Here is a 13,169-nt window from a genome sequence, read left to right as displayed (position 1 = left end):
AGAGGAGCTAGAGCAAACGCCACTTTCTTGCAGTTCGGCAGCAAGTTGTAATCCCTCAGGACGACTATGTGACGATCAGACCCTTCCATTCTGACCTCCACATGAGTATGGCGACCTACAAACTCATTGGCATCCTCTTGGTGGACATATAAACCTGAGTTGTCACCCTTAACACGACGTCCTCCGACATTGGACGATGCATCACCCTCAGCAGAGCGCACTGAGCCAGTTCCCGGGTAAACTCCTTCCACTTGGGGAGATCTCCTCGATAAAATGGTGTCAGCCATAAATACGGGCACGGGAGCCGTCTGTGATGCCCTACTTCTATCAGCATCCATGGCCACGCCCTTCCCAAGTTCCAGCCTCCTCTTTTTTCTCGATAACGGCTCATCCCTGTTAGAGGATTCGTCCAAAGGATGTGGAGCTGGTACCGAAGAAGCCTCCTCCCTCACGACCATGAATCGAGAGGGACCTTTTAATTGAATAGGTTGAGGACGACCCTTTCAAACAGACTCACTCAAAACAAACCGCGCGTCTGCGGCAACAACGGCGTATCGAAATGCAGGGACTGGCACCCTCTGCCTGGAAGCTCCTCGACCTGTCATCACGAAGGGTCGTATTAAAAAACAAGGTTATACGGCCAACGAAGTGGAAAGGGAAATATTTACCAAAAGAGACTCTACGGCCGTAACGCTTCACGAAGGCGGGCCAATCTCGAGTCTCTGCTGCATGAGGTAACAGACGGGCTACCTAATCCCTGATATCCGCAATAGGGCGAGGCGGACGTCCCATAGCTGCAAACGGGAAGCAAACAAATTTTATAATGAATACAGATGAAAGAAGAGCAAAACGAGTGGCAACACTTACGAGTCTCATTCCATCGCTTCGAGAAACTGGCGGAGTCAGAAACGACATGTTCGGTTTTGACAAAGAAATACTTATGCCAAAACTTGCGACTTGCCGGTCATCTGTCCCGACCACTAGCCATTTCGTACCACGGAGCCTCAAATGCACCATGGTACCCATGTGGAAGCCAGGCGTGAACAGGTGCAAAAGGTGGTGGATAGAAACATTACATTCTGCCAACTCTGCATACTTGGTCAGCAGTAGAAGTATCTTGAGCGTATACGGCGAAAGTTGCGCCGGACAAACTTGATTGAACCTACAGAGCTCTTCCGCTAAGGGGAATAGAGGAAGAGTATAGCCAATCATGAAGGGGTACTCATAGAAAGCGCAGTACCCAGGTCTGTGGACATCTACATAATCTCTCCCCGCCAGAACCATATCTACATGAGCGGGAATGCCGTACTTTACACGAAGAGCATCAATATGAACTTGCTCTGTCTCGAAGAATACGGGGTCCGGAGTAGGAGGGGGATCTTTGAGGAAGTCACTTCGAGATAAGGTATGCCTCGGCAGTAGCTCCTCCACCGTGGGAAGGCTGTCGCCCTCTTCCCCCACCGTATCTCCACCGCCAGAAGGGCGTGCCGTGGACAATGGGGTGGCCTCAGGAACCTCTTCACGAGAACGACGAGACCTTGGCATGATATCGTTCAAAGGGGTATCAACACAAAAAGAAGAAGGAGGAAGAAGTTTCGAATGAAGAACGTAAGAAGAAACAGAAGGGTATGAGGGCAAGCTCGGAAGAATTAAGGAGGTTATTGAGAGTGTAATGGCCAAAACTTTCGAAAAAACAAACTCTTACCCTATTTATAGGGTTGGGTGGCGCCAGAATCGAAGCGGAGATCCACAAAGTAGCGCTAAAACCGAAGCATCAAGCCATCAGCTTCTACCTCGAAAACATGCATGATGATGACGCACGTGAAGATGACATCATTTCCCGGTAAAGTATATTATTGGGTGTCTTGCCAAGCACGCCAACCTTCCCTCATTGGCCATTTCGTAACGTCACAACGGCTCAAATTTCTCCATAGGAACGCATGGTGTCTGCTCATAGAGGACGCACCCAGTTGCGACCCCGACAAGCGGAGGGACTAATTGTATGGGTTCAAATTTGACCGACCACGACCGACGACGAGTATGACGATTGACGGAGTCTCCTCGAATTGATGCCCTAAGGGAGACGACCCTGAGATAAACCAGAGACGGGACGACCCTTGTAATAATGTATGGCCATCAGGGGACATTGGAAATATTCCTTGTATTTTGTCTCCTACAGTTTAGAAGAATTTCTCTCTTAGTATAAAAGGAGGACAATAGTCTTGTAACCGACATTCAACACTCTGGAGACATTACTATTTATGAATGAAAAGAAGTCTTGTGACCTATCTTCATTTTGTCTATTGATCTTTCTAGAGGTTATTATCCTCAGCTAAGATTTACTCTTTCATCTTTGATTGATTTGCTCAAAAAGGTTTTAATATTTTTTGAGTCAAATAGGAACTACATAAAAAGTATTACTATAAGTTACAATAGTTAACAATTCAAAATATATAAAAGACATAAAAAAAATTACAATCAAAGAAAAACTCATTTGACTGTCGAAACTCAAATGCCGCCACATAATTTGGGAACGGAGGGAGTATTAATTTTATCATTAAATTGTACTATTGCATAAGGAAAGTGTGCACTATCCGCCAATAATATGAGAACAATGTAGAAGAAACTCGATTCCCAGTTTGGGACCAATGATGTGTGACATCTTTTGGAATATCTCGAGGTCGATACATATTAACAAGCTAAACGTTTGTTTAAGTCATTTTCAAGGACTTTAAGAACCCTGTCAAGTCTCAACTAATGTCCACTTTAATTTATCTTATTGGATGAATAAATAAAGTCTTTACCTGTCTCCCCTTTTTAAAATATCAAAAAAAATAACAAAAGGGAAGCTTCTAAATTAAAGGCAAATCCAGAATTTTAAACTAGTAAGTATACCAATATACTTTTTGTTCTTTTTTTGACGATATACAGCAAAATATTTAATATAGCTTTTTAAAAAAATCAAATATAATATATGCAAATCTTCTTCTTCTTTTTTCCAGAATCGACTGACTCAAAGTTTGTATTTAATGCTATCTTCCCCGGAACAACCTACACACTCCATTCACTTTTAGTTGTTCACGCCATTTAAAAAATAATAAATAAAATATGTATTTTTATAATTTTACTCATAATAATGATAGCATTCCAAAAAGTTTTGAAAAATGATTTGGAGAATAAATAGTTAATAATAAGAGTAAAATAGGAAAAAAAGTTTGTCTTTCTCTTGATTTAGTATAGTGAACAAGTAAAAGTAAAAATATATTTTTAGCATAGTGGACAACTAAAGGGGGAAGTGCACGGTTAGCCACTAATAACACATGTATTTACTTTTAAGCCACTGTTTAAAATATTTTAGTCTTTAGCCACTGCTTTAATAAATTTTACCTGCCCGGACGAAAACACCCTCCTGCTCATAAAATTCAAGACCAAGTGTCCTTAACTTTTGAACTTACAACTCTAAGTTCATGACTTCAGGACTACATATCTTTAACTTTTGAACTTGGTACTCGAAGTTCAGGACCACATGTCCTTAATTACTGTACTTGTAACTCTAAGTTAAGGACTATTTGTCCTTAACTTTTGAACTTGTAAGTCTAAGTTGAGGACCAAGTGTCCTTAACTTTTGAACTTGTAACTGTAAGTTCGGGACCAAATGTCATTAACTTTTGAGCTTGTTAGTCTAAGTTCAGGACTCATTGTCCTTAACTTTTGGGCTTCTTAGCCTAAGTTCAGGACCTATTGTCCTTAACTTTTGAGCTTGTTAGTTTAAGTTCAGGACTTCAGGACCTATTATCCTTAACTTTTGAGCTTGTTAGTCTAAAGTTTTTGAACTTGTAATTCTAAGTTTAGGATCAGGTATCCTTAACTTTTGAACTTGAAACTCCAAGTTCAGGACCAAGTTATAAAAAGAATAGAGACAAGGATTTGCAAGTTAGATTCTGAAAAAATTAAAATTAATTTTGTAAGCCAAGTGCAATTGAAAATTTCCAGAGAGGATAACAATAAATCTGAAGAAACAAAGTCAAAAGATTCAATCGCAGCTTGAAATTGCAAATGGGCTAAACTAGATGGCCGACCGGCCATTGGGCTGTATTTCCCAAATTAGCTCTGGGAAAAGCATAAACGGTTCTGGAGGCACTTATGTCTTCCACGGCAGTCGCCGTCTCACAGACGGCACAGTTCTTTTTCCTAACATGAAATAGATAAAAAATAAATACCACTTTAAAAGGTGGCTAACCCACATAATTTTTACCCAACTAAAAGTGGACAGAGTGAGTATTTATTTTTTTCATGGAAGTTATTTGCTGGTTTGTATTAAATGCAACTGTTTTCACATTGACGTATTTGTCGCAATCAACTTGCAAGCATTGCACATGACATGTTTATGATGCAGGAGTAATTTTTATTTAATAAGAATAATAGTCGATAATATATATATATATATATATATATATATATATATATATATATATATATATATTTAGATATGCTCGTTCAAAGTGTGGATTTTTTTAACTATTTCAAACACAACTTAATTTTCTAACATGTTAACAGTAGTAATATACTGTAATCCTTTTCGATCCAAAAAAATTAGTTTGATGTGACGAACCAGCAAGTCGAGGGGATCTGAAATTAAAGAGCGGAGCTAAGACATGTATGTTGGAGTTAAGACTCGGGTTAGGACAGTAGGAGACGACTTCGAGCATTTTCCAGTTGTTACGGGGTTGCACCAAGGGTCTGCGCTCAGCCCATTCCTATTTGCCCTAGTGATGCACTAACTCATCATAATCAAGGGGAGGTGCCATGGTGCATGCTATTTGCTGATGATATTATTCTAATTGACGAGACAAGAGGCGGCATCAACGAGAGGCTAGAGGTTTGGAGACATGCTCTTGAGTCTAAAGGTTTCAAGTTGAGCAGAACGAAGACGGAATACCTCGAGTGCAAATTTGGGATCGAGCCGACGGAAGCGGCAGTGGAAGTGAGGCTTGACTCTCAGGTCATTCCCAAGAGGGGTAGTTTCAAGTACCTTGGATCGGTTACTCAGGGGATCAGGGAGATCGACGGGGATGTCACACACCGTATAAGGGTGGGGTGAATGAAGTGGAGGTTAGCATCGGGAGTCCTGTGTGACAAGAAAGTGCCACCGTTATTAAAAGGTAAGTTTTATAGAGCAGTGGTTAGGCATGCCATGTTGTATGGGACTGAGTGTTGGCCGGTTAAGAACTCACACATCCAAAAGATGAAAGTAATAGAGATGAGGATGTTGAGGTGGATGTGCTGGCATACAAGTATGGATAAGATTAGGAATGGAGATATTCGAGAGAAGGTGGGTGTGGCCTCCATGGAGGACAAGATGCGAGAAGCAAGACTCAGATGGTTCGGGCACATTCAGCGGAGGAGCATTGATGCACCGATGAGGAGGTGTGAGCGACTAGCTGTGGTGGGCATGAGGAGAGGTAGAGGGCGACCTAAGAAGTATTGGGGAGAAGTGATCCGACAGGACATGGCGCGACTTAGGATTACTGAGGACATGACCCTTGACAGGGAATTGTGGAGGTTGAACATTAAGGTTGTAGGTTAGGGGAAAGTTGTGAATATTTCTACAGCACAATAGAGTGAGACTAGTCAGTTAGGAGTTAGTCTGAGGATGCTACTGGTCGTCTACTGATGCAGGGCTTTATCTGCTGGTTTTTATTATACCATCCATCTATTTCGTATTCTGTATTTCGTCTCTCTTATATTGCTGTTATTTTATTATGAGTCTATTGATGGTACTAATATATCGTCTCTTGTTGCTTTCTTGAGCCGAAGGTCTCTTGGAAGTAGCCTCTCTGCTCCTAGGGGTAGGGGTAAGGTCTGCGTACATATTATCCTCCCCATACCCCACTTGTGAGATTATACTGGGCCGTTGTTGTTGTTGTTGTAGACTAATACTGTACCCACTACTCTTTTTTCTGGCAATAGTGGAATCTTAGTATTAAAATATTGTATCTTTTCAAATATAGAGTGTATTTGGTACGAAGGAAACATTTTCTCCAGAATATATAGTATTTTCCGGCAATTGAACTTCAAAAAAAATACTTTGCTTAAAAATATTTACATTAAAAGAGGTAAAACGATTTGCTTCGCTAATAATTTTAACCAATAGTCCATTTGAAATAATTTTTTTAGTTTAGAGAGGGTTAGTGAGTTAATTCTTCCAGAAATTACTTTCTGTCGTACCAAACACACCCGTAGATCCAGCCAAAGACAATAGTGAAAGATGGAAATTTAGGGAAAACATACAGGAAGAGAAGCTAATCAATAAACTTTTTACTGTAAACCGCAACTCATAGTTTCGACATTTAAAAGGACAATTACTTAAAGAAACGGAGAAATGAAAACATAACAGCTAAATTATATTCCTAAATGACACAAATCACTATTCAGGGGAAAGGGTTTATGCATGACTATGTATAAAGGGCAGTCGGATGCACTAAACTCCTGCTATACGCATGGTCCGAGAAAGTGTCGGACCACAAGAATCTACTGTACGCAGTCTTTCCTACATTTCTGCAAGTGGTTGTTTCCACGGCTCGAACCATGACCTCCTAGTCGCATGTCAATAACTTTACCAGTTAAGCCAAAGCTCCACTCCAATGCATGACTACATATATTCTGGAGAAAAAACCTTGCTTTTCATAAGAACTATCAAGAACTTGCCTCCACACTGCTCAAAGTTTGCTGCATAATATCTTGAATCAAAGCCTCTATGTTAAGGTAAGATGAACCACCTTCCTCTAAAGCCCTCTTTGCCATCTTAGCAATCTCTTTCGCCTTTCTACGTCGATCTTCTCCTTCTACACCCTTATCGAAGATCTTGTCAATGGCATTCTTTACATCTCCGCGCTTCATTACTAAGCCTGATTTCTCCTCCATTCCCCATGTAACAGCAGCCTTGACTCCCACACTAACACCAGTGTATAACACTTCTGTTATCAATTTCTCATTAATAAACTGCTCAGCAAACAATGGACAAGTTATTATAGGCAAGCCAGAGCAGCATCCTTCTAGAGTTGAATTCCAACCACAATGTGTTAAGAAAGCACCAACAGATGGATGACTCAATACAAGTATTTGAGGAGACCAGCCTTTTATTAAAAAGCCTCTTCCTTTAATCCTTTCTTCAAATCTGTCTTCTTCAATCCATTTCTCTAACTCTTTTGATTTCTCCCCTCCTCTCAATACCCATATGAATGGCCTATTTGATGCTTCTAAACCTAGCCCAAGTTCTATAAGTTGTGAACATGTGAGGCCACAGATGCTTCCAAGACTGGCATAAACCACAGAGTTTGGTTGTTGCAAGTCAAGCCATTTCAGGCATTGGTTCTCATCTAAAGAGACAGTTCTGCCTCTTGCAGCCTTTTCGGATTCCGATTTGTTGCAAGCTGAAACAGGGCCAATGCACCAGACTTTCCCACCTTTGATCTTTTTGAATTCTTGAACATATTCAAGTTCCAGTTCCTCAAAAGTATTGACAATAATCCCATCTGAGATGGATTCAGCAGCAACCATCTTATTGCGAACATCGACCAAATCTGGTGAGCCTGGATTCAGATTTTCAGGCAACTGTGATTTAGTCAGTTCTATTCTATGAGGCAAACCTGGTACTACAAAAGGCTCAAACTTGGAGACAACCTCATGAACTTTAGAACTCTGCAATTTCTGTGTGCATGTGGAAGAAAAACAGCCCATACCATCAAAGAAAATCCTAGGAACTCTAAACTTACGTGCACTATCGACTGTCCAGGCCATGTTTTTCCCAGATATTATGCAGCTAGGACTAGGCTTAAGATCACTGAACAATTCTTCAAATGGTTTTTGCAACATGCTAGCAGCTACAAAGAAATCCTTAATCAAATCACGAGAAGGTAAGGAATCCATATTCTCACATCCCTTGGGCAGACCGGCTTGTACAGCTGGAAATTCGAGTTCAAGTATTCTGATCTGAAGGCCTGATTTGACAGAGTGATCAATACCTGATTTGAATCTGATGGTGTTAAGGGGTGTAGAAATTATAGAAACAATTACACCATGTTGTGCTAACAATTTAGCTAAGTCTACCATAGGGATGAGATGGCCAGGGGACATTAAGGGCACAAGGACAAAGTGAACCTGAGAATTTTGAGCAGCCATTGAGTAATGCAAATATGCTCTACAGTTTACCTGATGAATCAGGGGAGTGAAGAATTTATCAGAAGCTTTTGAGTGTTTCTTGAAAGTTGAAAATCAACTCTCACTGTCCACCTTCCATTTTTCTGTCCCCTCTCCCCCTTCTCCAATCCCCGATGATTAGAAAAATAATTTTTTAGAGAAAAGTAAAAGCTAAAGTTAAGACAGGTATAAAGTGACTGGGAGATACAAAAGCCTGATACTCAATATATGCTTATCTTGGTGGCTGATGTGAAAGCTTAACAATGAAAGTCAACATACACAGGTCATGTCATATTTATAATTGCAACTGCATGCATATGTCAGTGCTTGTTTTATTTCTTTTTCTCCTTTTTCCAGGGGTAGAAGCCTTTTTTTTAAAAAAATTTTGGCTCTCTTCTCAGGGTGAGTGGTTGAGGAGTTGGGGAACGTTGAGAGTGGGCCTGGGGGTTGGAAAAAAATGCATTGGTTAAAACAGAAAGGTTAAAATATGAAGGATATGGAAAGTGAAGGAAGACATAAATTATTCTCACTGATATGATTGGACAGTTAGGAAAAGAAATACAGCATACTTGAGCAAAGGAGAATTAAAAAACATATTTATATTCTTTTTCTTTTCTTTCCGATATTCAAGCATCAGGAAGACTAGAAGTTGCTCACGCCCAAGGCTTTGTTCTAGTGGTAGTAGAATGCAGTGCATGATGTGTGGATTAAACGCCCGTCATGAATTCGAACCCTCTATCAAACAAAAACCTAATATTTCAATGGAGAAGAATAGAGGGGCGGCTCCATTATTGATCGAATCCCGAACCATGTGCTATTGGTCCTCCGGAAATTTCTGGATTTTCAAGAAAAAAATATTGGATGTTGTTCCCAACTGACCAGCTAAACATTTATGATTTCCTCATAATAATATTACTTCAAAAAATAAAAAATTAATAACCCATTGAATGAAGCTCCATAGAGATAAGATCCCTAAAATAACAAACGCATTTACTTCTGCATTTATTTTGCCATGTTTCAGCAGCTGATATGTTGGAACTACGGCAACAGTAATCTTAAAGGCAAACAGACTCAATGTTGCAACTGGCCAGCAAGCTTAGGTTTCCCATTTCGAAAGGGCATTAGGACTGTACTAAGCAATGAATCAGATCATAGAGACAAGCAGGGCTTCCAATATAAATGATCAACCTAACCAAAAAGGAGCTTCTAAGAATCTATACTTGAAGGTTTAATGACTTGAACAAGATATTGTACTAAGAAGAAAATTTACACCATTGTCTACTGTCAAAAAATAACCATTTACAGAATGAGCAGATCACATGGATCTTATCCACAAGCTTTTTGAGTAAAATAATGCTAACATGAGATTTAGGCGCAAATAGCTCTACCAAGATATACTAACATAAAGGCATTGTTTTACAAAATCATAAGAAGTCAAACTCTTTATGTAACCCCCAATATGCACCAAAAATTGGAGGCTTACACAACAGCAGAAAATGTCATTGGCTACTGGCCACGTTAAACCAGTACAAGGGCTTGTAACTGAGACACAATGGGAGATATTCCAGCTTTGGAGTAGACAGTAGTTTGTGACCAATCATATAGCTCCTAGAATCAAAGAAGCCCTGCAGTCAGGTTCAAAACTTGGCAAGTTATAGTTCACATCGCAATCATTATTTTGCTAGCAGGTTCTGATCATGGCATCTGGGCGTGTGGAGTCAACTCGATCAAGTCGAGCTCCTTTCCACAACCTTGAATTGAATGATTTTAGTAAAATCAACGGGATGAAGAACAAGTTGCTCTAGAAATTGCATCTGTTGAAAGACTAGCTTTACCCACAAAGAAAACAAAAATCTAAAAGAGAAGCATCTCAAAAAGATTTAGTACATATAAACAATCATAGTGATAACTCAAAAACTAAATTTTGTTAAAAATAGATATAAGTACAGCAATAACTCTTATAGTAAAAGTAGTAAGACTTTTTTTTTTTGATAAGGTAAATGGCATTCCTCATTGACATCGGCGTCGCATGAGCATGGCCGACCCAAAGGGTACGACCAAGTCCAAGACGAGCACGACCGTCATTAGTAAAAGTAGTAAGACTAATTTCTCGAAATCTGGAGATATCGAACATCAGAGGTTCTATTATCCAAGTTACTAGTCATGTACTCGGATTAGTGCTTGCCACATTTTAGCCTAATCTAGGAGTTGAGCCTTATATTTGGCAGAACGGAGATCTTCGCATAATACCTTAATCCCGTCATTCAGTTTCAGTTCCTTACAGATAATCAAGATATATCACATGCCATTACTACTAGTAGATCAGTTCCGCAGAAAACAAACGACTTAATCTGAAGAAGGTAATCAATAGAGCTTCATGTATTGTAAAACTGAGCAGAATCGGCCAAATTTTATGAATATAAGTTCCATGAAATGACATGGTGAATCAATGTGTAGTTCTGATGGAATTTTCTTTTGCTACTAACACTTGTACACAAGGAGGTCTCGATTTCAACTTGGGCCAAATGCCAGACAACTGATGAGCTGAGTGAGAACCTTACACTCTCACACTATATTACATTAAATTAGCTACAATTATATGGATCAGAAGAGAGTGCATTAAGCTCTTAGTGATTTTTTGAATTCTTTTTAAGGATCCAAGTTGCATATGCATACCATGTGATACCCATCGGACATAGGTAGATCAATACAAAATTAAGAGTCTAAACCTATGTATTCACTTCATTTTGTTCTTTTGAGAGTGATTTGCCTAAATCTAAATCAGCAAGCAAAATTTTAAATGCCAGTTACCCTAACTTACTTTAATTTCCAACAATTGGCAATATTTCACAACTGATTCACCCAATTTACAGAAAATATTTGACGTCTAAGAAAGACAAAAACTTTGCAATTATGAACTAATATAAGTCGAAAATCGCACACCAAAAGTAATTAGTTTAATACAAATATTCACAGTTCACTCCGAAAACTACACAACACACTAATTAATTTCAAAAGCAACTAACAGACAACAATATCAAAACAGAAACACGGCGAGAAAGATACTAACATCAGGATTCTAGGGTTTATAGACCAAAAAAGAAACGGCGGAAGAATGGAGAAAAAAATTTGGACAAATTTCTCGATTTGTGCATGTCATCCTTGCGCAGGGGCCATGCTAATCTTCTCTGTATCGTTTCAATTTTATCGGATGTCCCCGAAGGGACGAACTCCATTGTTGGGCTTCCTCAATATAAAGAAAGAGTTGTTTCCCTCTGTAGCCAATGAGGGACAATTAGATGGTTGGCGTTATAGTGGGTTCTGATTTCTTGTTTAAGGCCCACTTGGTTGATAACTATCTAATTGGACCTCTTTTGTAGACTACAATCCATTTGAGTACTACTACTATAATTTACAAGGGAGATTTTCGTTCCTATACCATATAGGAAACTATATTACCAAATATATTCATAGTTTGCATATTACCCGCCATGCTAATAGTATTTCTACAAAATATAGACAATTCATTAAATAAGGAATCATTGTAGCTGTAGGCTTCCATATTTAGGGGCGCTAATATTGGGAAATTAAATATTCTTCCAAATATTTTACAACCACCTCACTCACGTATCAAACCACACTCCATGATTTCCTCTTCAATCACCCACGATTTCCTCTTCTAAAACCAGCGAAAATCTGTAACCCCTCCACCATTGACAACCATTAAAAAACTTTAAAGCGTTGAATTCGAATTTGGGTTTTCAAAAGACATTTGTTTATTTGGATTGGATGTTGTTGCAAAGAATTGAGAGTTCTCTCTATGTCTCTCTCTATTTCTCAATCCCAAATTTCAGTAATACAAAGCAAAGGAAAAGAGAGCAGCAATTCCACCATTGACAGCCATTAAAAAGCTTTGAAGCTTTGAATTCAAATTTGGATTTTCAAAAATCATTATTTGTTTGGATTAGGTGTTGTTGAAAATAATTGGGAATATGGTTTGGAGTTTATAATAAAGAACTAAAGGGCAGGCATATGAGTCACGATATTATTAAACAAATCTACTGGAGGACCACAAATTGTAAAGAAACAACAAAAATTTACAGCATTCAATAAAGGAACAACAGAAAAATGTCCCACTTGGGGACCATATACAATCATCTTTGCCAGAAACAAAAGCCGCCTTTCCCCAAAAAGAGATAAAATGCAGCCCCACATGTAAACCCTACACTAAAGAAACTGCCATACAAAATCCACATAAAGAGACTCACTACATCCGAGAAAACACAAATGCAAACACTAAACTATAAAGGTTAACAGAAACCCTAAATCACCTTCAGTAAAAAGAAGATTAACATCGGAAAAACAAAGAAAATAGGCAAAATAGGAGAAATAACAGCGACCAAGTTTAATAGAACTATACCTTTGAAGGATTTTACAGAAAATCTGGAAGAGAATTGATGCATACAGGAGGAACCCTAAATCGCCTCTTACACTCGTTCTCTCAGCTAACAAGAAAAAATAACCCTTTTCTTTATTAAAAACGAGTCACTAAGTATTTAAGTAATGGGTTATATTAACAGGTTACGGGTTGGATCTGTCCACCGTGGCTTTTCAGTTGGCATTTTAATTGCCTTGTTGGACGGGTGTTAAAAATAGGGGTATTTTTAATCACTTTCCTAACGGTAGGCCTTTAAATGGCCTGATAGTATAACGGAGGAGAGGAATGTACTATTTTTCAAAGTACAGGGGTATATTAGAGCCTTTTCCCTTCAAACAATTTACCCGCATTAACGAACTCATCTAAATAGCTGTTGAATCATTATCTTCCCACAGCCACCCCCTTCAAACCCCTTCTAGCAATTATCCTGCCACCGCATACTACATCACGATCACATTCAAGAAAGGGTTACAATAAAAATAAAAAAGTAAAAACATAATTATCCCAAAAAAGTTTTCTTAAAAAAAACTCA

The 13,169-nt window shown here is 38.9% G+C and overlaps 1 protein-coding gene and 1 non-coding gene across 2 annotated transcripts; both read right to left on the bottom strand.

Annotated features, from left to right (window-relative positions):
• Positions 1–6,306: 6,306 nt before the first annotated feature.
• LOC107761611 (UDP-glycosyltransferase 73C3-like) lies at positions 6,307–8,690 on the bottom strand. Its single transcript, XM_016579850.2, has one exon. The coding sequence runs from the start codon at positions 8,179–8,181 to the stop codon at positions 6,697–6,699; it is 1,485 nt and encodes a 494-aa protein (XP_016435336.2). The 5' UTR covers positions 8,182–8,690; the 3' UTR covers positions 6,307–6,696.
• Positions 8,691–11,323: 2,633 nt separating this feature from the next.
• On the bottom strand, positions 11,324–11,426 carry LOC142181410 (U6 spliceosomal RNA). Its single transcript, XR_012710064.1, has one exon. It is a non-coding gene; the product is annotated as a U6 spliceosomal RNA (small nuclear RNA).
• Between the last annotated feature and the right edge of the window lie 1,743 nt (positions 11,427–13,169).

The sequence above is a fragment of the Nicotiana tabacum genome, chromosome 5 (assembly GCF_000715075.1).
Source record: "Nicotiana tabacum cultivar K326 chromosome 5, ASM71507v2, whole genome shotgun sequence".
In the NCBI taxonomy this organism is placed as follows: domain Eukaryota; kingdom Viridiplantae; phylum Streptophyta; class Magnoliopsida; order Solanales; family Solanaceae; genus Nicotiana; species Nicotiana tabacum.
The sequence above is the reverse complement of the archived record's forward strand: the minus strand, read 5'-3'. Positions and strand labels throughout refer to the sequence as shown.